At 44.8% G+C, this 22,400-nt stretch overlaps 1 protein-coding gene across 2 annotated transcripts in view; it reads right to left on the reverse strand.

Annotated features, from left to right (window-relative positions):
- Positions 1 to 19,742: 19,742 nt before the first annotated feature.
- The window catches only part of TTC7A (tetratricopeptide repeat domain 7A), a 168,136-nt gene continuing 165,478 nt past the window's right edge, over positions 19,743 to 22,400 (reverse strand). For both annotated transcript variants that reach the window (XM_066316054.1, XM_066316055.1), the window contains one exon: positions 19,743 to 21,502. In XM_066316054.1, the coding sequence (XP_066172151.1) occupies positions 21,281 to 21,502 (222 nt within the window). In that variant the 3' untranslated portion in view covers positions 19,743 to 21,280. The remainder of the gene's footprint in view (positions 21,503 to 22,400) is intronic.

Genomic DNA, 22,400 nt, shown 5'->3' on the forward strand with positions numbered 1-22,400 from the left:
TGAACTGCTTTTAAAAGACAGTCAAACATTCTGCTCTTAATTTGGCAGTGGAATCTGCAAGGTGGCTTCGGTGCCCCATCTGTGGCTGCCTCATCTGCTGAATGGTGTTAGCAGAACCTGTACCATACTGATGTACTGTGCCTGGAAGGTGTCCAGCTGCTGAGAGAGGGAAAATCCCTTCTTGTTTCAGCTGATGCTTCACATCCTTCTCTGGTGGCACAGTTTCCTTAGCAGCCGTGAAAAGGATCACCCTGGTACTCTGGGTGAAAGGGAAGGAAAAGAAGCTTGGATGCTGAGGTGTGCCATGTGCTCAGGCCACCATCTGGAAGGTGGTGCTACCTTAGGAACAGAAATAGTTCTGTGAATGATGTTCTAAAATGTTTTTGTTATGTCTAAAACTGAGCTACCAGGCCTTAGGGCTCTGCTAACAAACTTAGCGCTTGTGCTAACTGACTGATCCTTAAGGCACTTAGAGTCTATTTGCTTCAAACTAAAGTCTAAACTTCTACTTCATATTTACATGGCTTAATATATTTTAATTTCTCTAAAGGCTTCAATTCAGGTGAGCATGGCCAGGAGTTGTCACCTTGCACAGGGAACCCTTGTGAGCAAGTTACAGCAACACAGAAACACTTGCCCCTATTTCATTTGTCTCTTACAGCTTTCCTAAATCTTCCTCCCTGTGAAGTTTCTGTTGGCTGGTGTGATGCTTTCCACCTAGCCAGGAGAGGAGGTGGGTTTCCCTGATACACCCAAAGGGAAAAGAGATACTGTGTGTCAATGCTTTTCCATATGGAAAGACACGGGAGAATGAAGGTGGGGCAGATGGGTGTGACCTGCCTCGAAAGAGAGCAAGGCCAAATGAAGAAATACGGGGGTGGGAGAGCCACCCTTATCAAGCATCATAAATCGCTTTCATTGTGACACATCAAAGCAGAAAGCTTTAACATCTTCTGGTATTTCTTGCTACAGGAAGACTTCAGGAAAGCTGGGGCAGACTTGCCCCCAGCATGAGGTGGGACTGGTGTATGTTCTTGCCTGGGGATGAAGGATGCCTTTGCATCCTGTGAAGTATCTGTAGTGATGTAATTGGCTCTGGTAATCAGTAACTAGCTAAGGCTGCCTGATAAAATAGAGCGGCTTACTGCACTTAGCACGTGGGAGCCATTTTAGACACTGGCAGTAGCGTGGTTCAGCACTTACCAACCAGTTCTGCCTGTGCCCTTCTTCCCATTTCTGCAGCGTGGTGTGGCTAAAGGGGCGAGGGAAGGGACTTGCTGCTGGGGTCTGTGTGCTGCCCAGCTTGCCTCCAGTTCTGTGTCAGTATTTAGGAAACACAAGTTGTATTTCTGCTCCCTGTGTCCCAGTGCTGATCTATAGACAAATTGCATTCCCATTCTCTGTTAGCAAGCCCAGGCACTATCTGCTTAGGCTGTAAACACTGAGAGAAAAATCCTTGTGGCTTTACAGCATCTAATTCAGGGTGAATCCAATCCTGAATCAGACTTTGGACTGTCTTGAAATCTGAATAATCCTAAAGGTCATTCCTCTTGTGGAGGTTGGGGGAAACTTGCTCCCAAAAGAAGAAGACAGCTTAGGCAGCTATCTCCTGTGTTGTGGGCACGTGTAATAGGGAGACAGCCCAAGACTACATTTTTTGTCAATCCCTGTAAGTAATAGATTCCTTTGTGCTCCATGTAAATACCTGGGACAAAGTGTATGTAGAAAAGTCTGATTATCCCTACAAATTCTATGCCACTCCTTAGTGTCGCGAAGTGCAAAGGTTTCTTGACTTGCTGTAAAGAAAAGAAAGACCTGCCAACACAGCTGCAGTGAGGACAGATCTGCCCGGGAGATCTTTTGCTCTTCTCGTACATTAAGAACCTGGGAGATCTTTCAAGAGGCATTCAGAAATGCTAGTCCAGAAAAGGAAATTAAGTGAGAATGCTGTAGACAGCCTGATCCTTTCCCTATTTGCAGCACTGTTAATTAGGTGTGTCTTCCCCGTGGTCAGCAGGGTGTTAACACTACAGAGTCAGCAAGAGCCCTGCTGCTGCTTGGTGACAGATTCGATGGCCCAGGGAGCTGCTGTCCTTCCTCATAAGTGTCCTCAGCCTTGACTTTGTTTTGTTGTAAAGATCCTAAGATCCCATCTCTGAAGACCTCCCACCAACCTGCTTTCTCTCGGGTGGAGAAGTCACTAAGTGCTTGTGTGTTGCCACCAACACTTCAGCTATTGTCAGCTGAAGGCAGCTCTTGACTTGTGCCAGGTTAAGGGCTGGCCTTTGCTCTCAGGTTACCTTCATGTGAAAGGATCTGCCGTGCCTGATTTAATGAGTGTCTGTGAGAAGTGGTTACACTGTCCTCTCCTTCCCTGAATGGAAGGAAAAGACGGATGAATAACTCAAACCTGCAACCTGATCTACAGGTTTTTTACAACCAATTATGTTTTCTGCTACTGTAACCCTAGGGTTCCCCTTTGAGTGGGTGAGGTTGTTCTGCTGTTCCTTAGTCTTCCCTCTGCAAACAACCCTCGTGGTCTGTGATACTGGTATTCCCACTGCGTAGTGAAAATACATCCTCTGATGGGTTTAAAATAAACAGATGCCTCTCTAAAACGGTGTTGAGTAGAAATTGATAGAGATCGATGCCTGTGAACTTGGCACAATAAACGTCCCTGTGTTGCTGTTTGTCTGAACGTGGCTCCCATTGTGCTGACGTGGCTGTCGGGTAGGTAGCAGGGGATGCATGGCTGAGTTTTCTTTATAGCTGCTTTCAAATATTTATCTGCAGGAGGATAATGGGAGAGCTGTGTTTCCTCTTGTCGTCAGAATTTCAGAAAGGATTTTAATCCCGTATGTTCCTGCTGCTCGTAGAGCCCTGACAAAAGTGGCTTGTTGCTGCCGTTGTACAGGACTATCTCTCCTTGATGGCCCCCAGCAGGGATATACTTGGACTTGACAGACTGACCAGCATAGAGGGAGAATTTTGGGAACTTGACTGAATCTGATTTTCTGAGCCATAGGGTACGATGAGTGAGAGCTAACAGGGGCTCCCACTCTTTTTCCTCTTTTTTTTCCCCTCTTTTTTCCCCAGAGTTCCTCCACTTCCCCTTTGAACTGGTGGGAAATCGAGTAAAGCTGGAGGATGCACATGTCTTGACTCCAGTGTGAGGTGTTGGTATCCAGCACATCCCAGCACTAAGCACTGATTTCCTTCTTGCCAGTGTGGCCATTAACGTGAGCTTCCCTTAAGATGATGTAGACCTGACTGCAGCTTTTGTTCCAAATGCTTATGACTTATGAAGGGTTTGAAAGGTATTGTTTAAAGCCTGGTTTAAAACCTCAAAAGCTGCTGCAAGTCTGGTGTACTGCTCAGTTTTCAGTCAGCACTGAGATTACACTGCTTAATACTCTTCACAACAGGTTTGTCCACAGGGACTTCCTTACCTTGCTGTCTGCTGATCACTGTTTTGTGCCTCATATTTCCTTCAGTCTGAAGGTCTTCTCTTGCTTTGCTGTATCTCTGTGTGGGCAATTAAGAGTTTGATTGTGCCTTTGGAAGTAGGGAGCACTGCAGCAGCTGGAGCATCAGTGTGCTTGGCCTTTGCCTTAATGATGGTGTTGGAGGCTGTGCCTAACAGAGATAAAGATCATATAAGGTTGCCTTCTGCCTCCCCAGGCCCTCGGAGCGACAATGTGAGCTCTTATAACATCATAAAACACAGTTCAGCAATCACTGTGCAGCTAGGGGAAAAGCTGCAAACAGCCTGCCTCTGCTTCCCAAACTGCCCCTTCTGTGAGGCACATGCACTGCTGTGCACTGTGTTGCTGGTGCACAGGGAACAGGGCATATGCACCGTGGCAAGGAACGGAGCTAAGTGTGTATTGCTGTGTTGTGATATGCTACAGTGGCACCCACGTTTTCACAGAGCATGTGAGAGGAGGGGCTGCAGCCTCCTTCCACCAATAGGGGTTTTTCACTACGCCCCCTTTATTCAATGCATCCCATCCCTGTGCTAAGCAGAAAAGACATTCTTCCCCCCTGAGTCCAGACATGAAGTGAAATTCATCTCTTTCCTGTTTCATAGAAGGAACGGCCAAGGAAAGGCTCCTTTAGGTGCAGAAAGCTGCTGTGAGCTCCCCAGGTGACCTTTCTTGCAAAGCACAGTCACCAGCTGCAGAGGATCAAGGGTACAAGGAGGTGAGAAGGGCCCGTGTCTCACACAATATTTCCAGGGCAGCTATCATATAGATGTGTGTTACACTGCACTGTGGCTCACCGTGGTAAAGTACAACCTGATGATGGGAAGGGAAAAAATTCCTCTGTGAGATAACTGGGGAATAAACCTTGGACTGCCAGGTGCAACCCAGTTTGAGGTACAATACTGTGCTTGATAAAATAATAGTTGATAGATACCAAGATGGTATCTAAAATCATATTTAAGATTGTGTGTGGGTTTTTTCCAAAACAGGGCTCTTCATCAGTACGCGCACACGTAGCAGTGTGTCAAGGGAACACCTAAGGCTCTCTAGATAAACACATCACTCCACTCCACGTGGGAGGAGCAGCCACAGAACTGCATAACACCGAGCCCTGCTGGGTGCTCCTCCATCTGCAACCTACTTGGTATGCAAAGGCACCTTTCCTGCAGTGAAAGGGCTTTGATTCACCCAGGTCGAGATCACTTTATCAGCACTGCAAAAATGCCAAGAGCTTATACAGCAGATACCCTTCCGCTCTGTTTGATTATCTGCTACATACGTGATCCTGGCAGAGATAATTTGTAAAGGTGTGTTTATTGCTTTGCACTTAGCAGATAGGGCTATGCCTCACAGTTGCACAAACATGCCCTTGGCTAAAGTCTGTTGCTAAGGAATAGTTTAAGATAAGGAATATATACAAATTCCCAAATGTTCAAATTTAAGGGCTTTAGCTACTCATAGGAGAGAGGCATGGCAGCATCTTGCCTTTGTCCACAGCCCCCAAAAGGAACGTTCATCTTTATTAGCCTGGGAACAGCATTAAATTGTAAGGATCTGCTTTGTGTTCCCCCTCCTGCAGCCACCTGCAGTGGACAGCAGAATAAACAGGTCAAATGAGTAACCAGCTGTACTTCTCATCTGAGGTGACAAGGTACGGAGAAAGGAAAACTTCTCCCTGTGCCTTTATTTATGGCAGACTTTTGCACGTGCAGATTATAGAATCACAGAATAGTTTGGGTTGATAGGGATCTTTAAAAGTCTTCCAACCCCTCCTGCAGGGAGCGGCGACATCTGCAACTGGATCAGATTGATCAAAGCCCCTTCAGCCTTACCTTGAATGTTTCTAGGATTGGGACATCCACCATCTCTCTGGGCAACCTGTTCAGCGTTTTACCACCCTTGTTGTAAATAACCTTCTTCATTATATCTAATCTAAACCTACCTTTTTTTAAGTTTAAAGCCATTCCCTTTGTCCTATGTTCACGCCCTTGTAAAAAGTGCCTCTCCAACACCCTTCTACCCTGGAAGGTGCTGTCAGTTCTCCCTGGACTCTTCTCCAGACTGAACAACCCCAACTCTCTCAGCCTGTTTTCATAGGAGTGGTGCTCCAGCCCTCTGAGCATGTTCGTGGCCCTTCTCTGGACTTGTTCCAATGGGTCAACATCTTTCTTGTGTTGGGGGTTCCAGACAGTCCAGGTGGGCTCTCATAGCAGAGCAGAGGGGCAGAATCACCTCTTTTGTCCTGCTACCCACACTGATTTTGATGCAGCCCAAGATACAACTGACTTTCTGGACTACCAGAGCACATGGCCAGGTCATGTCCAGCCTTTCATCCACCAAATGATGGGGAGGAGCCAGCGCCTTTCACTTCTCTCTTTCTCTCTCTGCTTCTGTGCATGCTGTCCATGTGGTACTTGTAGCTAGAGATCACCTTGGTGGCGTGTCTGTCACCCACATTGCCTTGTTCCCCCCAGCCAGTGAGTCACTTCATTAGTCAAACAGGAACTCCCCCAAGGTGGGTCTCTGCTGCTCACATCTCATGGATTGTGTCACAGACTTGGGCTGATTGCATCTGAAATTGAACCTACTTCTGCATTCTCCACCTGCCCACAGCTTTGAGTCACTCAGTTTTTCCTCATGCCCCCTGAACAGTTGTCACTGCTTTATGGCCTGCCGTTGGTGGATTCAAGCAGAGCTGTGGGGTAGGAAGTGAGCCCCATCTCTGCCTTTCAGCAGAAGCCCCATGGAAAGCCTTCTTCTGTTCTGCTCTGCCTGTTTCTCCAGTGCATGTGAGGGAAAAGCAAGTAGCTGCAGGAGCTTGGCAGCAGCAGTGGGCATGAGCTGAACTGACACACAAGGTGCAAATAGAGTCATAAAAGTATATGTGGCAGTGTGATGCATATTAAAGCCATTTGCAGGGTAATGTATCCCTGACTATATTCTTAGTAACAGAGAGAAACGATCTTCCCACCTTCGCTATAGGCACATTACAACGCCCAGCACAGAGGCTGTCAGAAGCTGGATGCAGTGCTGGCTGCAGAACTCTCTCTTCGAACCTGGGTTTGCATGGGCCCCATCCCCAATGGCCAGCCTGTGTCCTGCAGCTCTGCACTGTGCAGAGGCCCTGTGCCATAAACCCACGAGTGGGCACATGCCATCTCCTGTTCCTGGCTCTCAGCTGCAAATATAAAAACATGCTCAAGAAATGACTGTGCTCCCTGAGGAATAAGGAAGGGCTAAACTGAGAGGAGAAAATTTTATATCCATGTAGTTACTAACTCTTTATTTGGAAAAAAAGAGCTGCTTGTCTGGTGCTTCTTGGACCTTTGGCTTAATATTAAAATGACCTTCGCACAAACCTCCAGCTCCTTCCCGGAGGAGGAGACAGAAATTACCATTTCCTTTCCATCAGCTCTTGCTTCAGAGCAGAGATCCAAGAGCTGGGCTGCAGCTGCCTTCTCCAGTGAGGCCACAAATGAAGCAACTGCACTTAAGCTCAGGAGATTTTAACCCCTCAGTGTGCAGGGTGGGTCATTAAAATGCAAGCTGGCAAGAGGTCTAGTGGGTTTCCCTGGAGTCTGTCCTAAAGCAGGCAAAAGGTCTTCCTCTCATCTGCTCTTTCCAGGTCTGAGACCTCTGAAACTCTGGCCATGGGATTGTCTTTTCATGTCCTCTCTCTCTCTGTGCTAGCACAGGGGGTGTGTTTTGCAGGGGGGCTGGACATGCCAGCTGCAACAAAGGAAAAGGAGGTCTTTTCTTTTGGTATATCCACATGGTTCCTCTAAATGCTCTTGCAAAACACCAGCACCATAATTTTCTGCCAACAACCTTGCTTGGAGAGCTTCCCTTTCACAGAACCACGAGATTCTGTGAAAGGGAAGAGAGATTTGAGATTTGAAGGTATGTCTGGAAACCTCCTAGTCCTATCCCCTTCTCCAACCAGAGCAGGTTGCTGATCTGGAGGGGTTTTGTTTCCAAGGGGGTATGGCCCACAGTCCCTCTGGGGAGCCCATTCATGTTCTTGACCACCTTCACTGAAAGAAGCTTGGTTTCATTTTTAAATGTAGTTTCTGGTATTTCACTATCACCACCAATACATCCTTGTGTGAGCTGGGCCAGGAGTTCCTGCCTTCACATATCTGCTCAAAGAAGAATTGCCCTCCTTTTCCTGCTGTTTCTGGGATGCCACCTTTGTTCCCTTGTCAACAGTCTACCCTTGTCTCTCCCAATCAGAAGGAAATGGCAGTATCCCCTCCTGGCTTCCAATGGATTTAAAAGTCTGCTTACATGGTTGTTACAGGTGTGTAAAGTTGTATGTGCAGAACATAATTTAAAACACAAGTTCATCTATTTGGTATATGCTTTACAGTCTTTGGCAGTGGTGTTCTGGACCACCATGCTTTGCTGCCAAATTCAAGTAATTTTGAAATCATGTCCTACCTTTCCTGCAAGTAACTTGTTAACCTGCTAAGAATACTATTATTACAAAGCCTCTAAAGCCCAAGACCACCAGGGCCTGGGTTGCTATTAACAAACATGGCCAGAGCTTTCCTGCATATTCTCCTGGGAGGGTTTGATCATGGAAGTTACTTTTGTTATATCCAATTCCACTAAATATATCTCCAATTTTCCTGTCCCTACATCAAACATTACATGTTAGGGAGCCTCGAATAACAGCTGCTGCCACTCATGTTAACTGAGAGGAGCACAAGACACTGAAGTGTCTAGTTTCTCATCACTTACAGGATGGATAAAAGTATCTGTTGTACTGACTAGTCCATCAAATATGAATGATGCAGATAGAGTGGCTGTTTACACACAGCGATCTATTTTAGTTAAATTGAAAACACACACAGGGGACAGTTTCAGCTTTGAGGATAGAAAACACTGGAAACGTCAGGGGGGTTTTTTTGTTGTGTCTTTTCTGTTTGCCAGTAACAATTAACTCTTAGGAGTGCCCAGTCCATGGCTAGGAGAGGATGAGATCTGCTCTTCTAGGAAAAAGTTCCAAATATTGTTAGTTATCCAACCAAACCTCATGAAATTGAGGACAAGGTGCTTGCCTTCTTTTACCATTCTAATTTTACCAGAATACTCAAGTCTTTTGTACAGCATTAACATAAGCATTTACAAAGCCAGTCCCTCTGGAGGATGACAGCAATTGTTTTGCTTAATGTTTAATGGCTTCCTCTCCCTCTGGACTCCGTGCCAGGGCATATTGTAATGAACAAGCTCTGGAAGAATATTATAGCCTCACTTGATCTATTAGGACACTTTACATAGAAATTTATTTTGCACTACTATGAATTATATAAACACACAAATTAAAGATACATATGCAGTAACTGCTTGCAGAGAGCATTGTCTGCAGCAAACTCATTAGGAGAAGGAATTACTCTCTAGAAAATCACTTAACCTTTGTGGATTTCCTGGTACTGTGTTTATTAATGCCCTTGCTTTATTTTGAAATAATATCTTTGTGTTGTCTGAAAACATGCTTCAGATTTGAAAATTAACATACAGAAAAAAAAAAAAGTTTCCTATAAACATACTAATCACATTGAAAACAAAAAGTGAGGTCTCATTCTGCACTCCTTTGTCCATGCACAGGAGAGTATGGATGTGTTACCCTGTTCAAAGACATTTGAAAGCAAAACTAGGTGATACAGGGCTAAACTCCTTCAGAGGAGGAAAGGGAAAATAATAAAAGCCTTTGGTTTCCATGGGCAAATGTTAATTGCAAGTGGAAGGCTTCTCTGAATAGCCTTTATCAGGATTTATCCACCGGGCTCACTGGCTAACATTCTGCTGTGGAAAATATTTCTCCAACAGCAAATGGAAGTGAAGGAAAATATCAGACTAACTTTTTGGCAAAAGGTCTGCTTCAGTTAGAAAAACAATGCTCAACATGCACATGTTTCTGTCAGGAAGGCTGCTAGCAGGAACATGGCAACTCTAGTATAATTTCACAAGAAGCAAAAACAGGATGTCTCAGGAATAGCACGCTGGGTACAGAGTAACCCACACAGAAGTGCCTGGCCGCAGGAAGCTGTGTGTGCAGGCACCTGCACCTGGGGATATTTTCAGTGGCAAAGCTTCGCTGAGGCCTTGCAGAGTATTTTTGTGATGAAAGAAGTGAACGATTAGTCACTGAAAATTCCAAGTGACCTCAGTAACCTGACTGCTGACTCATTCTGTGGCCCATCTTCTATGGTGGTAGAGTTCCCAGGTAAGTGAGGAGAAGCTGTTGCAGATGCCCCTCAGGGTGACTCACTTGCCATCATGTTTCTGACTGCATGGACATATGGGACTACGGGATGAAGGCAATGGAAAAATTTGGTTCAGTGGGTTTTATATCTGTAGCCTTAGTTCAGGGACATACTATGGAAATGAAAGCATGTGGTGATGCTGATGTGTATTGGAGCAGATCTGTTACTCCTTAAATCTTACTGTGGTTTGGGCTTTGATCCTGCTTCCGTGGCACAAAGTTGCTTCTACCTTTGCTGTGAGAAGGCCTGCCATTGTGTGCATGCTGCATCATCCTTGTATCTTATACAGCTATAATTGTAACCCTGCAGGCTATGTCAGTAGAGAACAAAGGTCCCTCACTTCCACTGGGAGCTTCTAGGTTATATTAATACAAACAGAATAAAACTTTGGCCTTGAGGGGAAAGCTCCAGCACAAGGCTACTTGGAATAATTACACCTATCATGCAAGCCATGGCATTCTGAAATGAGTTGGCAAGCAATAATAGCCTGACTGAAACTCCAGTCTCCTTACAGGTTGGAAGCCCTGGAAGTGACTGCAAAGGCATCAAGGTGGGCTGCAGGTTGCTCCCAAAGATGCAAATGCTCCAGCTGGCAGCGCATCTGAGTCTTGCAGTTAGTTAACTCTGGAGTAAGAAATTAAAAAAAAAAAAAAAAAAAAAAAGAAGGAACAAATGTTTCCTCCTTCTGCACACCAGTAGCCATTGCTTTATCCTTTGCACATTGTTGATTCAGTATGGAATGGTTGCTGGCAGGGGAAGGAGCGTGGATGTGGAAGGTGTTGCAAATAGTGCCTGCAAAGTAAGTAGGAGACCTGGAAGGTGGCAGGGGGAGGAATCAATGTGATGGAGAGAGGAAGATCGGAAGTCCTGCAACCTCTGTACTCTGGTGTTTCACATCCACCTTCCTTAGAAAAGGAAGCAGCTTGTAAGCAACTGCTAATGAAAGATAAATTATGGATCAACTGCCTTCAGTCCCCCAGGAACATGAACAGTCTTATTTACTGCTGGAGGTTACAAGAGGTTAACCCTGTGTATTGGGGCTGTAAGATTTCTCAGTAGCAATATAAAGCATTTCACACAAGGGTTGTGAACAACTGAGGTGTTGAGTCTATAAAAGGTCCCGATCTAAACACATTAATTTGCAAAGACAACTGAAGCAAGGTTACATATTTCTGGTGGAGACTTACAAGAGGAATAAATATCCCTTCACTACTTAGATTTTTCTACTATAGGAGCAAAGGCAGAAGGTGATGCTAAAGTGGATGAGAGGTATGTTGTCCTTTTCTGTAAGAAAAGCCAGTGAATTTTAAAACAGTTCTTTCTAGTGAAACCAAAACTGCTCTGATTTTGAAAGCAATTTCTTTGTCCTGGAGCTAGAGTCCAATGATTTGTAAGTTGAAACAAAACATAACTTTGTTTTAGTTATGTTTTAACTGACGTAACTGATAATCTTATCAACGTGATCTGGTTACAAATTAGTGGTTTCTAGCTACAACAGTGAAATTCAACTCCTGAACAAAAACGCTTGCTGGACATTGAGCATTTCTTTATACATTGGGTTTTACATATTGAAGCTACAGGACTCACTGGATGAAGATGAAAATTTCTGGTTTTGTGGTAGGTTGGCAACATTTCCTCATATGGGATGACAGAAGGGCAGCTCTCAGCATTTTGGTTTTCCTGGTACAGTTATTAATAAGAGTGAAAATGTGCATACACAGCTTTGAGAAAATGGACAGACGGTCAAATCCATTGATCAAATGTTCGGAGAGATAAATGTCAGACACTTTGCAATGCAGTAAGACAAACAGCTCTTAGTCTCTAATTCAGTGGCGAATGCTGAGCCCTATATGATAAATTCTCTAACTGTTCTATTGCAACTTATTCAGGCTCCTCACTTTAAAAGATGCTTGGGGGTTTCTTTTTTTTTTTTTTTTCCTTAAAGCTCTTCAACATGCAGACATTCCCATCTTCCACCTCACTCTCCCAAATGTAATCATCTCTGTGCGTGATTGACCTAAGTAATCACCATGGTTTCCAATTCACTTCAGGTCCCCAAAGAGGTCTTTTAATTAAGAAGCTCTAATAGAATCTCAGAGAAAAGTTCTAAGTCCCCAGTCTTCAGGCTGTGAGCTACAGATCCCAGGGGTGTCTGTGGCCAACTAGTACAAGACCCTGAACATGTCCTTTGTGGAAAGGTCATATCCTATGCAGAAATTTGTGTTAGTGAATCTTATAGATGTAGACATCCCATGGAAAATTCCTGGGAACCACACAAAGCTGAAAATTTCCATAGTAGGCTGCTATGAGAGGTGAGATGGAAGCAGGTGTGCACAGAAATGTCTCTGTATGAAATTCCACCTGCAGGTTGTGCTCAGCCTGTGTGAGGTGCTCAGCCTCACTCCCACATCTGCAGCACAGGGGAGCTGCTGGTGCTGCACCCACAGAACGTGGCTGTGCTCTGCTACATGCAACAGCGCGCCTGCTTTGGTAGCAGGACCCAGACTACTTAAGAACCAATTTCTACCCAGAAAAAAAACAGTTGCAGATTTTAATCACCATCACTGGCATTGCAGAGGTGTGATTTCCAAAACTGCTTGGGATGGGTCTCTATTTATTTCAGTGGGGCCAATCCCAGCTTGTGTGCACAGGTGTGCAGAGCAGTGCACGCTGATGTTTGCTCAGCAGTCAGTACTGTTCTCCAGGAAACCACCTGTGCCTGCTGGACTGTGGATGTCGTGTTTGGTTATGTTGTGCAGAAGCACTTTGAGAACACCTTCACACCAGGAACTTCAGCATTAGACACGTAGAAGAACAAACAGTGGAACTGCAAAACACTTCCAAACTCTTGCAAGCATGGCATTTGCTGAAAAGTAAAGTTCCAGAAAACTGAAGCAACATATAAAACTTGAGATAACTTTGATGAAGTGTTCTTGGCTGGAAGACAAAAAGAAAAGCTTAAATGTTCTGTGTCGATTGTTTCAGGATTAAACATTTTGAAATTTTGTTTCAAAATGCTCTCCCTTCTGGCAATTCTCTCAAAACTTCTGGTCCTATAAATCTGAATTACTGAAGATACTGCTTGAGGAGTCCTGTCAGAACAGTATTTTGTTTAATTGGAAGCTTTTTTAAACTCTTTATTTAGTTGAAAATCTCTGAAGTTTTTCTTCGGAATGTAGCTTGAAATAATTTTAATTTTTTCCAGCTTATTACTTCTCAGCCAGCTGAACAGAAAGGACTTTGGAAGTACCCATGAGGGGATGATGGGAGAACAAAGAAGAAAAAAGAATAAAAAGGTAAAAGCTTTGGCTGTGACAACTTATCCCCTTAGCACAGCACTATTCCAAGGCTAGACCTGGACCACTTGTCCAGAAGAACCTGGTGTCCGAGGTACATTTCTATACCTTGTAAGTGAACCAACCTGTGCCTGATGTGGGCCATTCTGATGATTTCTAGAAGTGATTTATAGTGCATTAATATAATAAGTGAGTGGAAACTTCCATTAACTCCTCCTCCACAGAAGAGACCTTGAAAGAAAAAGGGGTCTGAAGGAGGGCTGTGCCCTGCTGTGACTCGGGTATGGTAGTCAGGGGTGGGAGGCAGACTGCAGAAAGGAACAGTCACAGTGAAGCAACCAGTTCTGCACAGAAAAACACCCCTCTCTCAGCTCCACTCCTGGCAGTTGGTCTTTCATCTGGTGAAAAATGGCGATGAAATACCTCCCTTGCTACCCTTCAGAAAACACTTCAGTATCCTCAAAGGAGATTTAAAGGCAACATCATTATAAGTGGGAAATGAATTGCTCTCTTGCTGGATTTAGCAGCTTCCTGTTTTGGAAACCCGAGATACCATCTCAAATTTCTGTTTGTTGTCAGCCTGGAAGAAGAGCCTCAGAGGCTGCAAAGCCTCTGGTGAGGCAGCGCTTCATTTGCTAATTGTCTGTGCCAGACAATGCCATTTACACTGAGCACAAAATCACCTCTAACCTCCACTGACCAGAAAATCGCTGTATCCTTAACTCCCATCCTTTTGAAACAGTACCCAGCACTGCAGACCCGGACTGCGTGTGTCAGCCCCTCTCACTGGACAACAAAATACAGGGATAATTATTGCTGACTCATTCACAAACATCCTGGTTTTCCAGACACAATTACAATAACATAAACAACTGCGTTATTAAAAAAGATGTTTGATTTGTCATGCATAATGTAATGAAGCGTTTTCTTTGAGGTGCTGTTTGAGAGGCACAGGACTGGCATCTGCCCTAAGCACACCATGGAGGGGTCTGGGTCCTGTGCTCTCTGGCTGGACTGGGGTCTCTGGTGCAGGGTAGAGGCAGAACTGAAGTTCAGAGAGGTCTTTGCAGTCAGGAGGTGGTGAGAGGCTGCTTGGCATCTGTTCTTACTCTCACAGACTGAGGCTTTCACGTGTTTGTGTCAGAAAAGCTGGTGAAGCTGGGCTTTGCCTCTGTGAGAGCTCCTCAGTAAGGAAAACATCACCTGTTCTACAGTCTTTATTGCTCTTCTGCTTTTTTAGGCTGCGTTGCAATGCTTGCCATCTTGGCTTTATAAAATTCAGATGTTCTGCCTGTTTCTCCTCCTCCATTAGCCAGATGATCACAGCAGGTACACCGGTTCTAAATGGGATCAGACCTGGAAGTTGCAGCTCTGACACTCAGGGCAATGACCTGCAAGGATTTTTTTTTCCTCCATTGTTTAATGCTTGCTTAAGTAGGAGCACAGAGAAAGCCTCTGAACCTTGCCCTTCAGCTGGTGGATCTGCGGGATGTTTTGGCTGTGAGATGTTGCTCTTTGTTTTGGAGACAACACAGCACAGGAAACTGGCTTGACAGCCACAGCTCACTTAAATGCTCTCGTGGCTGCTAATGGCAATGCAATAAGCCAGTGTTGCCCAAGTCTCTTTTCTCTAACACCAGTCTTTAAAGAGCAGGAGGTTATTTTTCCTTTGTTGCAAAGACTGGTTCAGGCACGTCTGACTGGGATGTGACATTTCCTGAGGGACGTGGTTAAAGACAAAGTAAACGCTGGTGCTTTGGTGACTCCGCAAAAACCTGATAGTCAGAGACTGTCATGGAAGACAGCATCTGGGAAGCAGTGATGCCTCTCATCTCTTCCCTTGGGAAGTTTATGGGACTGCTAAATATCAGGACCTGCTAAATATCTGGACCTCACATGAAGCAGGAATATACTATATGTATCTGAACATTCTAGTGCAGAAAGAAGTGGAGGTATGAATCAATTATTTAAAGTTATATAAAATATATAATAAATTATTAAAATTTATTAAATTATTCTTAATGACCTTTCAAGAGTATTGTGTCAAAATTATCACTGAAATGCAACTTGGTTCTCTGCAAGGAAAGAAGTGATTCTGTATTAAAAGTGGAGCTCCTTCCAGCAAAAATGAGGGGTAAAAAGGCTTATTTTCTTCCCATTTCAACAGAAACAGAGTATTAAATGTCTGTGTGATGCTGAGAGGGTACCAGGCAATGCACCAGCATTAGATACCAGCAAAGATGAGCGGTCTCCCTCAGAGGGGACTGAACAATGAAATTCTCCAGCTTTTGCTGGGCTTCAGTTGCAGGCCTCCAGTTGGGACCCTGCTTGGAGGGGACATGGAAGCCTTCTCTCTCCCTCCTTCCCTCCCCTACACCAGTGTTTTGCTCTCTCTCTGTATCAAGAGAAAGATGAGGAAAAATTCAGAGCCAGTACTTTTTTCACTTCAATTTTCAATTTTTAAGACCGTACAAGCAGCTGAAGGACTTAAATCTGTTATTGCCACAGAGGAACCTTGTTCTGCTTGAGTTAGCAGCTGAGTACACTCATTAACCAAAGCAGCCACAGTTATGAAGAAATGTTCTTCAAACACCTCATCCTTAATCTCATTTGAGTATGAAACTAAGGGATGGACTTTTTAAGCAGGCCCTCTTGAAACCTGCCCAAGAGATTAATGTGTAAGCACACAGAATGCTCTGGAAGCTCTTGAATGGAGACATTTTATTTCCAAATACCCACAGCAGTAACTGTAGAAAAATGATGATTAACGGCATTGTGGCCAAAGTAAGGTGAGTCCCTAAACTTGATAGCGACAGTATTTGCATATTACCTCGATGTTAGAGTTTCTCACACTACCTTTGTTTATTTTTACTGGATGAAGCACAAGAAAAGCATGATGCTCACTTAAATCTCCACAAATCCAAACAACTGAAGCTACACTGCTCCATTTTCCTGGCTCTGTTCCTCTCTGAAGGCACGCTGTTTGCATGCTCACTCTCGTTTTTCCCATGAACTACAGGGTGTAGGCCAAAATACCCTTTGCAACTGGTAACTCCTATGCACATTGGGTTCCAGTTAATATAACAACTGGACATTTCATAATGCTTGAAGCATCTGTGGCATGAATATATTAAAACTCCTGAAATTAGCAGGAAATATAAGGAGCATTTTTTGTTTTCCACAGGGTCAATTTTATTAAATTTGGTGGAAATACTTTACAATGAGAAAAAAAGTTAATTTACATGGAAAACTGATCCTGACACCCGTGACAAGAGTATCAGAGTGGCATGTAGGACATGCTTGGATGTGGAAAAGCTGAGCACCTCTCTGTGCACTGGCTCAGGGAGTTTCTTGTATCATCATGGGTTGCTACGCAACGGCGCAGCGTTGCGTCCCCATCAGTGGTTTAAGCCACTGACTGGCATGTGTTTCTGTGGGAAAATGAGCTGGATCTTTTAGCATTCAGTCACTTGGGAACCTGCCTTGGTTTGCTGGAGCTGAAGGCACAAGCCAGTTCATTAGAAGCAAAGTTGGAGGAACTATCTTGGCAATTGCTGGGTCAGTGGTTGCCTCCCCTCCTGCCAGCATCACTGAGTGATGGACGACTCAGCTTTAAATTTCTGGGAAAACAACCTTCTTCCTGATCATGCACTGATATCCTGCAGCACTGAACAACAACTCGACAGTAATGCAACAGTTCCATTGAGCCAGGCTTAGGGAACAGTCTGAGGGCCATTGAATCAGCAGCACAAGTGGCAGGGTGTTGGCGAACAAGACTCACCAGTGGGCTGGTGGCAGCAGCCACCCTGCAGGTGGCGGGCGCCAGGGCAGCACTGACGGGCACCCAGATGGGTGCCACAGCTGTCCCTTTGGGCACAAAACAGCTGCCCTTAGCCAAATGAGAAGGGAGAGGCATCTCAGCACCACATGCCCATTGCATAATTGTCAAATATGCCTGTAATACAATTGAGTCAGAGGGAATTATTGCTGCAGCACAGTTGCTTTGGGAAGCCTCCCTCTTGTAGGCTGAACTGCAACTATCAAATCTCTGTTGGTTTGGCTCAAAAAAGATAACGGCAGCGAAGCCTTTTCACTAAAAAGGATTGTTTCCCACTCTGCTGTCATTAAAAAGAAATACAAACTAGCCAAACTCAGAGTCTTTACCAAGACTCTCTGAAAATGGAACATTTTTTGGACAAAATAACTGTAATTCAAACTGCAGCAGCCAGTGCTGTGCCTGCTTTGGTACCCAGCCAGTGAATTTTAAAGTAAACACCCTCCAGGACTGTTCTCCATTTGGATTTATTAGTCATTACCAAGAAAAGATAATTAGCACTTCTGAAGCCCTGTGATAATCAGTAGCACGAAGTGTTACCAATAGAAACGGCCGAGGTCCTTGCGTGGCGCAGGAGTCTGCCGCTCGCTGTACTCCCCGTGCGGAACGAGCACACGGGTGGGCAGCCCCTCAGCTGGGGGAACGCTCCTAACCAACTGTTCCAGTGGCGCTAATGACACTTTACACGGGATAAGGCAGGGAGGGGAGCTGTTCCCTGGCCTGTTGGGCTGCTCCTTCTGTTATCCTGGAGGCAGGCAGAGTCATTTCTGTTACAATATACAATCCTCCTTGTTGGCCAAAGGCAACGGCACATACTACTCCTTTACTGCACAACAGGATAATAGAAGGTAATTATTTTTTCTTTTTGCATGCACTCTGCCAAAAAAATAGAAAAGAACCTTGTGGTGAAACAAGAGGAATGTGATACTTTAGGCAACAATGTGGGCTTTTTATCTTCCTCTTTCAAAACTATTGAACGAGAAAACTCTGTTAAGACTCAAGACAGTGCTAAAACTTGCAAAATTGGCTCCACAAAGTTATTGTTCCCCAAACTTCCATTTCTTATGATCTGTAATAATCATATGAGAGATGGGATGCAAATCTTGTGTTCTTAAATCTCAAACCCTGAGCATTAAGCATGCCAGGCATACTACGCATATTAATGAGCTAAGGGAAGTAAGTCTATCAGATTTATCAACATTGCCATCTAAATAAATACTACAATACATAGGCTTGTCTGAAGCAGTCGTCTTTGATTTTCTGCATCTGTTAGTGTGAACAAAATTCATGCTGAGAGAGGTAGCATGTAAGTTTGGGAAGACTTCTGTTTTGGTGAGCATGATTACAAATATAACTGATGATTTACCCCCAATGTACTTGTAAGTCTGCAACCACCACTCTCACGCATTGTGCAGAGCATTTCAAGCCAATACAATACCTTTCCAGCCAAGAGGTACTTTGCATCCTCTGGGAAGCATGCAGGAAATCTCAGGATTGAGTCCAGTATGCATGTAAAGTACTTTGTCTGCAACTGTTGTGGGGGCTGTGGTGTGGTGAGCTTGTAGAGGGTACCATACCCCACTGATTCCTGTTCATGATGGCCTTTACTCATGTACATCTTCCCTGCCACACGTGGAGCAGAGGCTCTTAGGACTGAGATTCCAATGCCAACAACACTCATTGATACACACAAGACGGAACCACCCTGGCAACATCTGACTTGTTGATGCACTCAAAGTACTCATGAATGTTTGCTCCTGTTCCAGGAAGACAAGTGCTGTGGCAAGTCTGATTATCATCAGGATGAAGTTTGCCTGATCGCAGCAAACGTGATGGGCTGGTGGCTGTTTACAAGCACGTTTGCATGCAGAAGGAAACGAATCTGTGAGTGTTTGCTTTTCAGCTGCTGCTGGGAAACAGGCACCCTCCTGCCAGGTCAGACCAGCTATGTTACAGACTCCTAAAGCAGCTCCTTGGTCGCAGAGGTGGATGTGCAGCTTGTGCTCAAAGAGCTGCCCAGTACACAGAAGTTGCTATGGCAGTGCTTTGCAAATACACATCGCATTATGGAGCAGCGACGGGTGACCACATGGACTCTTGTTTTGTCCTACACAGAAGGTTTGCTCCCACCCTGGGAACTGTGGAGCAGAACAAACACCAGAATATGATATCTATCTCTCTATACATCTTTGCTTAAGTCTATTGTCAGATTGGATCTGACTGTGGAACTTGTTTCAAACACCTGGGTAACAATTTACATATTACATCAACAACAGCATCTCTCCCCCTCCCCTTCCCTCTTTCCCCCCCATAGTGCAGAATGAGCCAACTTCATAGCATCCTTCACAGCAAAATGTGTCTTGGCTGCATCTTTTTGTCTTCATGAAACTCCTTTAATTCTGGCACTTTAACACCTACTCCTTCCTCTGCTGCTGGTGCTGTTGCAAACAAGAAATGCAGCCGGGGAACACCGTCTCCTTGGAAACCTGCCCCTGGCCTAAAAAAGTCCATTTGGGTGCCTGTGAGGCACTGGAAAGCCAGAGAACTGGTGGGCTGAGCACCTTTCATGGCTGGGCTGCTTCCACCTGGAGTGAAATCACCCTAGATCAGATCTGGAATCCCTCAGTGAACAGATAAATAAGTTAGGCTATTGCATCTGCATGATTTAAGGGGAAAAAAAATATTGGCCTGGGAGTGCACTAGGCTGCTGCAAGGAACCTGAGAGCAGTGTGCTTCCCTCGGTGCAGCCATCTTGAGGGAAGGCTGGGAGTTCTCCGATGGTGTGGGCTGGGAGCAGCACAAGTGCCCAGCTCTTCATTAGCCTGCAGAGATCCAAATAACTGTAAACAATGCTGACTTCAAGTCTGCTGCCAGAGCCCCAGGCTCTGTAAGAAACAACTCCATTTTAATTTATTGCCTGAGGATATTATTTCCAGAGTGAACTAGTTGTGGGTCACAATACTGGGCAGAATTATAGTACAAACTGTGCTTTAGTGCAAACTTACTTATGAAATAGTCACAGATCTTCTTTGGACAAAGATGGGTGCAAAGCCCCAACCTGTTGTGGGGTTTTTTTGTTTGTTTTTTTTGCTTTGTTTTGTAATAAAGTGCAGCAAATTTCTGCATCATCTTTACCTTGGGACTGGTCTGGACAGGGCTGGCTCTCATGTGACAGCACCACCTCACTGCCAAGGCCCCGGGGAGGTCATGCAGAGCTAAGGAGCAGCTCAGCAGGGGCTGTGCCAGCTGCATCCCCTCCCTGGCCATGCCAGCCATGGGGAGGCTGTGTAGATCAGAAGCACCTCACTGTTACATCTGATACGAGATGCTAAATGATGCCACTGAAGGCTCAACTCCATACCTCTAATGTGAAATCTCAATGGACAATCCAAAGATTTAGTTTTAAGGAAGAAGCAATTCATATACACACTTATTGCCTTCAGCACACTTCCTTTTAGAAGATTGCTGTCTTCTTTTGCATCATCAAAAGATGGATATGAAAATGTTTTGTGCCAAGAATGGCAAAGCAGTAGAGCACAGAGATCAGTCAATATATACTGGTAAACACTATATTCCTCACTAAACTGATGCAATAGGTGATTAATAAGAATGAAGCTCAGAGCTTATAATTAGTTACTTCGTGTAAGGCCTTTCAATAAATATGTAAGTGGAGATATTTACGTGTTTTTAATACTAGTTCAAGTGTGAATCGATTTGGTCTTTGGTCTTTCTGCTTTTGTGAATAGCAGCTTTATTTTTAAAAAAGTATTTTTAATTTAAATTGATCTAGGCAAGTGCTACACTAAATATAGTGAGCATAAACAGTATATAAAAGCAAGGCAGGAAAAAGGATTATCAAAATAGATTCAATAATTTTGTAAACAGCATACATTGCATGTCTATTTGGTGCAATTGTCATTCTTGTCCTGCCAGATCTGTGGGGAGACAGCCACATGCTTAAACACAACATGGGTCAAGTTAGTTGGTGAAGTTACCTAGCTCCTATTTGGAGCAGGTCTGGGCTTTAATTCAGGGCTTGGGGGTTCTATCTTCAATGAATACTGAAAGGTGCAAGTGCTTCAAACAGCTGTACCCTAGCACAATCTTTCTACAGTCACCTTGAACCAACACTTTGAAATAAGCCTTACTATTAACTTGAACAGGAGGTTACCCAGGCACCTGTGAAGAAAAAGGCATTCTCTGTTTCTGCCTGTTGCAAATTCTTCTACAGTTTGGCTTGTCTAAGCTAAGCCTGTAGACCTGAGCCCCATCCTGGAATTACTTAGCCCAGCTGCAGGTTACAATGGCACTTTTCTCTTGGGCTTTTTCTTTGTTTATCTGCTTGGATTTTGTGTCTGTCCACACAATGAAAGTGCTCAGCAGCAGGGAAAAGCTTCAGAGCTCCCTGGGTATGACGGTGAACGGAATGACAGGACTGCTGGATTCAAGGTCCAGGGCAGTAAGGAAACATTCGATGGCTGCCTCGTTTTTCCCCTGAGCTTGCAAGACCTCTCCAAGGCTGTTCCAGGCAATGTGACTGGTGGTCTGGATCCCGATGGCATCTCTGAGGACTTTCTGGGCCAGTTCTCTCCGCCCAAGTCTGTTCAGCACCAGGCCCTGCCAACAAACAAGCGATGAGCAGTTAACAACAGCGCCGAAGAGAGGAAGAAACGGAGCACCCCAAGCTCCCACCAAGCTGCCCTATGAGTGCAGGCACAGGAGTCCCATGCAGGGGGCATCTCCACCTATTCCTGAAGAATAAAAGTGATCAGTTGTTAAGTTCTGTGTTTTTTGATAGTGCTGCACAATTGAAAAAGTAATTGGGAAAATAACATTTTTTTTTAAAGCAGATTCAGATTAAGCTCTGCAATTGCTCCTGCTGTGTGTTACTGGGAGAGCATTGACTGGTGCTGTACAGAAGAAAGGTTACAGGCCCTTTAATCATCCCACTCTTGTTGCCCAGAAAATATGCACAGGCTTGACTACAGCCAGTATCTGAATTCATTCCTGTGCATCTGCAACACCCAACTGAGGCTGAGGTAAAGTCTCTCATCTCCTACATCCTGACCACACTGAGATCTTTCTTCTCAACAAACAAGGGGCAGAGGGATGTGGTCTCCTTCCAGCCTTCCACGAGCAGGCTGTATGTAACAACATGGGATGTAAAAATTCTGTCCTCCTGCACTTCAATGTAGATCCTAAAGCAGTGTGGGGGAAGAGAAGGATGGAGGAACCTTGTTTAAAAAGCTGTCCTTAGGGTAAGAAAAGACACAAGTGGGTGTAACCATCTGGAAGGAACAGGAGGGGGAGGATGAAAGAAGTGTTAGGAAGAACATGTGTTCCTATAGGGCTCTCATGGATGTGTCTGAACCCACAAAGCACCTAATGAGCCAGGCTCCCTGTTAATTACACAGCAGTCAACCACACCGAGCCCAGATGGTCATATGGGCTTTGCAGGCCACAGCATATTCGCGGCATTTCTCTGCTTCCTCCTGAAGGTGCACACACCAGGACG

Source organism: Sylvia atricapilla, chromosome 3 (genome assembly GCF_009819655.1).
Source record: "Sylvia atricapilla isolate bSylAtr1 chromosome 3, bSylAtr1.pri, whole genome shotgun sequence".
Lineage (NCBI taxonomy): Eukaryota > Metazoa > Chordata > Aves > Passeriformes > Sylviidae > Sylvia > Sylvia atricapilla.